The sequence below is a fragment of the Centruroides sculpturatus genome, unplaced genomic scaffold, assembly GCF_000671375.1.
Source record: "Centruroides sculpturatus isolate CEXI.00-Female unplaced genomic scaffold, Cexi_2.0 scaffold459, whole genome shotgun sequence".
NCBI lineage: Eukaryota > Metazoa > Arthropoda > Arachnida > Scorpiones > Buthidae > Centruroides > Centruroides sculpturatus.
Window position 1 is genome coordinate 373839 of NW_019384631.1, and position 9843 is coordinate 383681.

The 9843-nt window shown below is 33.5% G+C and overlaps 2 protein-coding genes and 1 pseudogene across 2 annotated transcripts; 1 reads left to right on the forward strand and 2 right to left on the reverse strand.

Moving 5' to 3' along the window:
- Positions 1-1956: 1956 nt before the first annotated feature.
- Positions 1957-2766, forward strand: LOC111625756. The gene is made up of 2 exons (XM_023368980.1): positions 1957-2209; positions 2491-2766. Exons 1-2 carry the CDS (start codon positions 1993-1995, stop codon positions 2673-2675), a joined length of 402 nt encoding a protein of 133 aa, XP_023224748.1. The 5' UTR covers positions 1957-1992; the 3' UTR covers positions 2676-2766.
- Positions 2767-5050: 2284 nt separating this feature from the next.
- LOC111625752 lies at positions 5051-6159 on the reverse strand (annotated as a pseudogene).
- A 1570-nt stretch (positions 6160-7729) lies between these two features.
- On the reverse strand, positions 7730-9616 carry LOC111625755. The gene has a single exon (XM_023368979.1). It carries the CDS (start codon positions 8813-8815, stop codon positions 8180-8182), a length of 636 nt encoding a protein of 211 aa, XP_023224747.1. The 5' UTR covers positions 8816-9616; the 3' UTR covers positions 7730-8179.
- Between the last annotated feature and the right edge of the window lie 227 nt (positions 9617-9843).

Below are 9843 nucleotides of genomic sequence, written 5' to 3' on the forward strand. Positions count from 1 at the left end.
TGATCACTCCTCAACGTATTATCATCACTTTGCCCGACTAGATGGTAGCAGTATTCATAATGACCGGTCAATTTGATAAATTATTAAAATTTATTACAATGTCCAATTTTGTTGGTCCGAGCATTATGAATAATGCTCAGTCATTATGTATAATGACCAATAAAATCGGGCATTGTAATAAATTATTGAAATTTATTACAATGCCCGATTTTATTGGTCATTATACATAATGACTGAGCATTATTCATAATGCTCGGACCAACAAAATTGGACATTGTAATAAATTTTAATAATTTATCAAATTGACCGGTCATTATGAATACTGCTACCATCTAGTCGGGCAAAGTGATGATAATATTTTGAGGAGTTATCATCCAACATACGCTAGCCAATCAGCACTTGCATCTGAGTTGCGCGTGTGTATTACGTTCAGTACCAAATTTGATGGCGATTGCGACTGTTTGTGCTCCCAACAGACTCCTCCCAGATGGGAGCCACTAGCAGGCCGCCGATTGTTTAACGTCACTAGTTATTGATTCATGGTAGTTGTTGAACACATATCAATAACTAGTGTCGTTAAACAATTGGCAGCTTGCTGGTGACTCCCCTCTGGGAGGAGTCTGTTGGGAGCACAAACAGTTGCGACCGCCACCATGACGGTGCACATAATTAAATGGTAAAATTTTACCTAATATGGTTAATAGTACTTAGTTTTTAATATAATAACAAAAATAAAAACAATGAGTTCAGCGTTACATGCATATGTTTTTTTATCGCAAGTACTTTCAACAAACTTATAGTCGTCGTCCTCAGGCGAATACAGATATTTACCGAAAAATTTAAAACAAAAATAATCGAATGCAGAATAGAACACATAAGTTGAAACTTTGATAAAGCCGTTAAGAACGCGAAGTAAATATTTAAACATAATTCAAAAACCAAACGAGCAGATAGCTCCGTGAAGTGCGAGCTGGCGCATGTGCAGAGCCATGCTCACCGCTACATGCATACTAGAGACTGCTAATACTCGCTTAAACGCTTATACAGTGTGACCCATACACTGGGCAGCTCGAGCATAGGGTTGTTGCAAGTGTCCAAGGTAACTGCTCATTTGGTTTTCAAATTATGTTTAAATATTTACTTCGTGTTCTTAACAGCTTTATCAAAGTTTCAACATATGTGTTATATTCTGCATTCGATTATTTTTGTAACTCGTCAGAGACTGCATTTCTTAACTAAATACACTCAAACAAACCTTTACATATGCAGCTGTAATTTAATAGATAAATTCAAACGTTTTCGACCATATTCAATGGCCTTTATCAAGAAAAACTGAAAAATCGAACTTCGAATTAAAAATTTGCGTTAAATCTATTAAATTACGGCTGCATATGTAAAGGTTTGTTTGAGTGTATTTAGATTATTTTTGTTTAAAATTTTTCGGTAAATATCTGTATTCGCCTGAGGACGATGACTATAAGTTCGTTGAAAGTACTTACGATAAAAAAACGTATGCATGTAACGCTGAACTCAAGTGTTTTTATTTTTGTTATTATATATTAATTTGGCATGTTAATCTTCCTATTGAGTACTTAGTTTTAAAAGATTACATATTCTTTTTAAAATACTTTGAAATAATTCACAAAAAATAAATATTTCTAAATGAAATAAGTGGAGTTTTTAAAATCAAATTAAAATGTTGCACAAGATTAACTACTGGTTGCATAAATTTAAAATTCGATACTAAAACACGATACGCACTTGCAACTCAGAGTACTTATTGGTTAGTGTATATTGGATGATCACTCCTCAATGTATTATTATCACTTTGCCCAACTAGGTGATAGCAGGTATTCATAATGACCGGTCAATTTGATAAATTAATCAATATTTATCACATTGCACACCTTTTCTGGTCATTATTCATAATGACCAGGCATTATGAATAATGCCCGATTAATCACTTTGTCCATAACTCCTAGCATATCACATATGTATACAGAAGTTCAAAGGCATCCTAAAAATCCATATGAGAAGTTAAAAGGTCAGTCAGATTCAGATCACAATACTGATGAATATGATGATCCGGATAAATTTCGAAGAAACAGAAAACAATGGCCAAATTTTCAGTCTGATTTATATGAACCACCTCCAGTTCCAGAAAAGCAAAATATTTATGATGATGATTTGGCATCTATTCCTGAAATATGTAAATATATTTTCAAATGTTGATAATTTGTTTTAATTAAAATGTTTTATATTCTTAGTTCACAAAAAATTTCAGGAATCAAAAAATTAATCAAGAGAACTTCTCAGATGAATACTGTATTTTTGAATATAAGATGAACATAAATCAATTATACTGTATTTAAGCTTATATTAGAATATTACATATTTAATAGAAATAAAACATTTAGAAATTGAATAAAATTATAAAATGTAAAAATAAAAAATGTATATAAATTCTAATTGTCATTTTCTGAATTTCAGCTCATAATCAAGAACAAAATGAAGATTTATCAAATACAATAGCTGGCCAAGCAGTTGCTGGAAATGTTGCTTCTGCTGAAATACCTTATATGACTCCACCTGTATCTCAGTCTATTATTATTCTGATAGTAACATCTCAAGAAGAAAATAATTTTCAAGGTTCAAATAATTTTCATCTTGCATAAACAAATATATGTATTTAGAAAATTTTTCATAAAATAACATTTATTTCTATCCATATTTGGAGGTTGTCACAATTATAGTCTTGCATATATATATTATTACATAATGTAGTAAGAAAGTATATATTTTTTTATTTTTTGGGGTCTCCAGAACAAATTAATCAAATTCACATAAAAACCTATGGTAAATCGATAATTGGTTAACAAACAATTCAGATAATGAACAAAGTCTTGGAACGAATTATGTTCGTTAACTGATCACCCACTGTACTCGTTGTGCAATGCTAACAAGTTTTATTACAATTTTGCATTGTTTTGTGATTATTACTTTTTTTTTGTTTATAAAGAATGGAAGAAGATAAAAGAAGTAACGAGAAGAAAAGCTAAGGAACCAAAATGAGGAGAAAAGGGCCAAGGAAGAAAAAAAGAGGTAAGATATACACATATCTTTCTTGTTAGATTATCAGACTCTGGTGATTCAGGTTGATGTTTATATTCACTAATTCTGTGAAGACTCCAAACTGTCATACAAGGGTGAAGTGCCAGAAAACCTTTCTTCTTGTCAAAATAGTTATGTTTATTTTCTGTTTTTTTTTTCCTTTCATATTAATAATACTTAAGGTATTCCCTCCACAGACTACCAGAAAGGCCCAGTTGTGGATATAATTTGAAAAATTTTAAATGCAGTTCACTTACAATAGCAGATATTTGTGAGTTCCACAAAGCATAATTCTATTTAACAAAAAATTAAGTTCAATGCAGTTGCAAAAAGACATATTCACACTGGCAGAGCAGAATATGAAAGGAGTGAAGACTGACATTCTATATGTTTTACTGAGGGAAAAAAAGAGGAAGTGTGCTTATTTACTGGAAAATGAAAACCAATTGCATAGGAATAACTAACCATAAATACATAGTACATGATTTCAACATAACAAAACTTTGAAAAAATGTACAATAGTGTTTTAAAAGAACACAAAGTAAAACTGACTTATTTTAGAGAAATTTTTAGCACATTCGATTAGGCATACCCAGAACAGATGTCTGTTTGACTTCCCTTCGGTTGCCTGAATAAATGAAAGCCAAAAAAACACATGCAAGAATAGAATGATTAAAAACTGAATTAAAAGTACATCAACTGTAAGGGAAAAGGCATTGTTTTAACCCCTAAAATAAGAAAAGAACGGTCTTTTGATCATATCAGTTGAATTTCAAAAAAATCAACCTTTTCCAAAACTTCCAAATCAGACAACTAATAAGTTGTCTGATTTGGAAGTTTTGGAAGAGGCTGGTTTTGGAAGATTTACATCAATTGTATGCTTACAACTTTATAGTAGTTGTAGGTCTTTAAAGTCAAAGCTGACTGCTGATAATATACTCAGTTATGTTCAGACTCAAGATATATATATATCTCAAAGATTCTAATGAAATATCCAGTTGTATTTTTCATTGCCTCTCTACAATATTTAAGTTTGAAGATATTCATACTCTGCACTTGGTAGCAATGGTTATGGGCAGTGGTGATATTCGAAATATTTAACAAAGGGTTCGCTAACAGAAAATTTTTCCTTAACAATTTTTTTTTTTCTCTCAAATGGTGCATTAGCAACATTAGCGCAAAAATTGACCTTAAGATATCCATATAAATAAAAAAGATGCGTTCGCAAAATTAAGTCAGTTAAAATTTAACATTGTTTATGCCAGAACTATATTTTTTTTATAAATAATGAAAAAGAGTGTTCAAAATGATTTATTTTGTACATATTTTAATATTTTTCATTCAAAATATTTTATAAACATAAAAATTGGCTTTTTTTAATCAGAAAAAGTCATAAGGAAAGCAGTTAAACAAGAAAAACTTTTCTATATCATTTATTTTATCGTTAGGTATTATTATAATAATAGACAGATGTCATCGTCTCTCGAAATACAATATCTTTCTTATTTCGCTGTTGATAGCCCGACACGTGCTCCGCAGCCATCTTGTATTTTCTCGCGCGCGTGGGATTGTGAGATTTCTCTTATGACTGGATCTAGTTTCGAGAACTCTCTAGAGTCGATCGCGATTGAACCTAGTTTTAGTCGAGATTGAAACGGTTGATGGAGGTTGCACTAAGCGAACACGGTATAAGGCTCTAGTTTAGTAGTGTTACAGAGTATAATACGTATATTTTAATATATTTTTTAAAAGAAACAAAACCACTGAGAAATGTTACATGTTGCGTGTGTTTAACAACGAGTTCGGAAAACTTTGAAAATGTTAACAACGGGTTCGGCCGAACCTGTGCGAACCCGCTGAATATCACCACCGGTTATGGGGCCAAACCAAGAACACAGTATTATTAGCATGTGTTCCAAATAGCTGCACTAATCCCTTATCAATATATTCCAATGAAATAATCTTTCCTGTGACAGGACATTCTTTCCTCTCTGGTAATTGCAATTTTTTTTTCATAATTGAACTGAACATGACACCAAAAAAAAATCATAGTACTGTTCCTGTGGAATGTGCCTCTCAAAGTTTCGATAATGTAAGATCGTGGAGTATGGTAAGCTTCCTTCACCTTTCCATATGTTTGCATATCTGACACCCAGACTGGTTGTCCTATCTGCAAACGTGGAAGAGTTTTTGCACTGTGGCATCGATCAAAATAGGTTTTCTGTTTATCTGCCTTCCCCTTTTCCTTCTTTCTTACTGAAGCGAAATCAATCAAACGAGGTATCAATTGTTGATTGCTGGATGGCAGGGGTGTTCTCAATCTTCAGCTCATTAACAGTTCCACCGGATTATAGCCATTTTCTAATGGTGCTGATCTCATTGCTAGCAGCATCAAATAATAATCCTGCAACTCAGATTTCAAGTAATGACTTTTAAAATTTTTTATCATTGATTCAATGAATTCATTGCTTTCAGAGTATCTTGGACTAGATGTTATACTTGAAAATTTATACTTTTCTGCAAATTTACAGTATTCCGAGTCAAAAACCTAAGAAAATTGGGTGCCATTGTCACTTCGTACAACTTCTGGAATTCCATGTCTTGCAAAAATTGATTTCATGTGGTTAATTACTGACGACAACAACAATTTCTTTAATCTGGCAACTTCAAAATATCTGGAAAAGTAGTCAGCCATTATGAGATACCAATGGCTTTTAGTTTTAGAAGATCTATCCCTACAATTTGCCAAGGTCTCTCAGGAAATTCACTTGGGATAAGAGGCTCTTTATGATACTTTTGGTATTGGATGCATATTGGGCAGTTCAAAATCAATTTCTCAATGTTTGCTGATAAGTCTGGCCACCAAACAGACTCTCGAGCTCAGGCTCAACACTTTGTTATTCCAAGATGGCCTTCATGTAACCTGTTCAATATTTCTCCTTGAAGCTTTTCTGGAATGATAATCCTGGCATCTTTAAATAGAATCTTATTTGGAGAGTAATTGAGTTTCTGTGCTCCCAATATCTTCATATTTTCTTAGGTATTTCGTTTTTCTTTGGCCAACCCTCTTTGCAGTATCTCATCAACATTTTGCAAATTGGATCTCTCTCTTGTAAATACACGATTTCTGCTAACCGTTTATCAGATGTAGGAAAGATGTTGATAATATTTTGAATTTAAGCCTTAATCTCCTTGGTCAATTCTTCATTTTCCTGTTCAGGTATGGGGCTACGGGATAATGCATCTGCAATTAACAGCCGCTTTCCCAGTTTGTATATGATGATAAAATTGTATCTCATCATTCATAGCTTCATTTGTTGCAGTCTTGGAGTAAGACTGTCCAAAGCCTTCGATATGAAAATTGGTATCAGCGGTTTGTGGTCTGTTTCAATATTCATGACTTTGCCCATTATGTAGTCATGGAACCTCTCAGAAACCCAAACAATTGCCTAAGCTTCCTTCTCAATTTGGGTGTACTGTTTCTCAGTATCTGACGATGTCCTAGATGCATAGCAAATCGGAGTCATGTGACCACTTTCACTCTGATACAACACAGCACCACGACTGTAAGATGATGTGTCACAGGAAATATGTTTCTTTCTTTGGATCGTACATTGATAATCTTGGAGTTTGACATAGCTGATTCTTGTTCTCTTGGAACAATGTTTCCTGTGCTGGCCCCCATAACCATTCTATGTTGCTCTTTAACAGTTCGTACAGAGGGTTTGTAACATCAGCTATTCTTGGTATGAATTTGTTTAGAAATCCACTCATGCCCAACAATCTTTTCAGCTCTGTGACAGAGCTAGGTCTTGTGAGCTTTGCTATTGTTTTCTTGGGATCAGGTTTTATACCATCATGCGAGATTACATGTCCAAGAAACTTGACTTCTTTCATTCTGAACTGACATTTTTCAGCATTTAGAGTCCATCCTACATTTTAAAGTGTACAAAGAACTTCATGCAGATGTTATGCAGACTTATCATGTTCTTCTGTGGCCCCAAATATCCTGAAATCATTCATTAGTATTACAATTCCAGGGCCCTCTGGTATTGTTTTGTGTATTCTTTTCTGAAATATTTCAGGTGCCGACTTAATTTCAAACAGCAACCGTTTAAATCCGAACCGCCCAAAGGGTGTTATAAATGTTGTCAAGTAAGATGATTCTGAATCCAATGCAATTTGCCAAACCCTGCATTAGCATTAATAATACTAAAGATTTTTGCGTTATGAAATTGGCTAAGTGTATAGTTGACCGATGCCATTGGAAAGTATTCTCTCTCAATGTTCTCATTCAATTTAGATAGATCGACGCAAATTCTTATTTTGCTTGATTTCTTCGGAACCAAAACCATTGGAGCACACCATTCTGCAGGTTCATCTACTACCTCAATTATTCCCTTATTTACCATATTGTCCAGAGTTTTCTTCAGCTTATCTGTCAAGGGCAATGGTACCTTTCAAGGAACTGCCAGGGTGTAAGGCTTTGCTTCCGGTTTAAGTTTAATGTGATAGGGTTTCTTTACTTTCCCAATCTCCTGAAATAGATTGGGGAATTCTTTAAATAGATCAAAAGTAGAGTTTAGTTCCTGTATTCTTTTCACAAGATTTAACAGTTCACTCGCTTTACCACTCAACAAGGAGCATTCTACTTTATCTATAACATATATGTCTTCTTGGATGCAGAATCTCTTATTTCTTAGCTTCTCAGTAAATCCAGTGTTTTCTTTCCAGGGCCGTGTATAGATCTATTCGTTTCTCATAATTTAACGAGATTGCACTCTGTGATATATCTCGTGTGGTATAACTGTGACATCTGCCCCTGTGTCAATCTTGAAGTTTAAAGGAATGTCTTCAACGAAAATGTTTGCATTCCACTGATTATGCTTTTTCGTAACCCTAACTTTATATTACTTGACCCTTTAACATGTCCCAGAAATGAACTTTGCTTAGGTTCTCCTATTTCATTGATACTCACTTTAGCTTTACAGACCTTTGCGTAATAACCTACTTTTTTACACTTATTATAGATCCGCCTTACATGCAGTGCAATTTAGATTAGTATGTTTCACAGTTTTTCCATACAATAACAGGAATTTAAAGGTTTGTTTCCAGTAAACAAATTGTTGGTAACTTCTGGCTTCGAAAATACATTCTTCACACGTGCAGCTTTGCCTAATGCATACATGTTATTCACGGAATTGTTCTCAAAAGCTTCTTGCTGCTTTTTCACTGTTTCAGCCTGTCTCACAGTGTTTATTGCTTTATCCAAAGTTAGTTCCATTTCTAGTTGCAAACGTTCCGAAACTTTTTTGTCTCTAATGCCGCAAACTATTCTGTCCCTAATCATTTTGTCTTGAAACGAAGCAGGGAAATCACGCGTTTTAACCAGACTATATAACGAAGTTACAAATTTCTCCACTGTTTCTCCTTCCTCTTGAAACCAAGAAATGAATTTATATCTTTTGTATATAACATTTTTAGTTGGGACGAAGTATTTTTCGAATGCTGCCTTAACTTTGGAATGGCCATTTCTATCCTTAAATCGGCAATGTACTACACCGGGATAAAGTAAACAAAAAACAACGTACCAGGAACCTGTTTCCGGTGTGCTTCTCGGTAAATTGATGCCATCGATACGTATGATAGAATTCTTAATGGTGTTCTTATTTGAATTGAATTTGAATGGCATTCGCTTAGACATCTGTTACCTGAAGAAAAACTTACAAGTTCGAAAACATTTGTAACACTTCGTTTTACCGAGAAGCACACCGGAAACAGGTTCCTGGTACGCTGTTTTTTGTTTCATTTCTATCCTCTTCTGGGAGACTAAATAATGCCAAAATTTCCTCGGCTTTCCGTCCCATTAAATATATGAAAGAATTTACTTGGTCAGTTTCTTCTTTATTATGGAGTCCACTGTTCAAAATCGTTCAAAACACCCTATCCATGTTCTCCAATCTTCAGAACAAAAATTAAAAACTTCTGGTACTGGGATCTGATACGTTTTCCTCTACGCTGCCATGTATTATAAACAACTCAACTGACCAGATAATATGATACAAATAATTCTTTATTAATATCACTAAACACTTCTACATCAGCTGGTTCCCTTGAGCTACTCCCGCTCAGTTTTTTTTGCCACACCCTTTCTTCAACCCTTTTTTCGTGTTGCCACCTCGGCACCTACATGATTACATTTAATGTTTATTTAAATCATCAACATATATTACACATAATTTAAAAGAGTTTTGATATTTGTTTTTGATCCAATAAATTTGTTGAATAGTAAATTCATTATTGTTTTCAACAATTTCCTTCTACTAGTTTATGGACTAATGGTATATGGATTGATGTACAATAATTTGCAAAACTATTTGTGCTGATAAAACTTCACTCTAAACACTTAAATTAGTGAAAATAAAACAGCAATTTTTAAGATCTTTTACTCCTCATACTCAGAACTGGAAGTAGAACAACAAAAGTTTGTATCGGCAAACCTCACAGTCAGTCCCCCAGTAAGAATATCAGAAGCTTCTGATTTTAATCTTCTAATTTTCTTACCGCTAGACTGACTGAGAGGTTTGTGGATGTGTATTTTTCTTTCTTTGAAAATGAGTATAACATGGAAGATTCAATATTTATTATATTGAATAAAATAGTAAACTTGGAATTATCTAAAAATAAAGAAATATGTTGTAGTACATTGGAATAAATTTGCAATAAGAACAT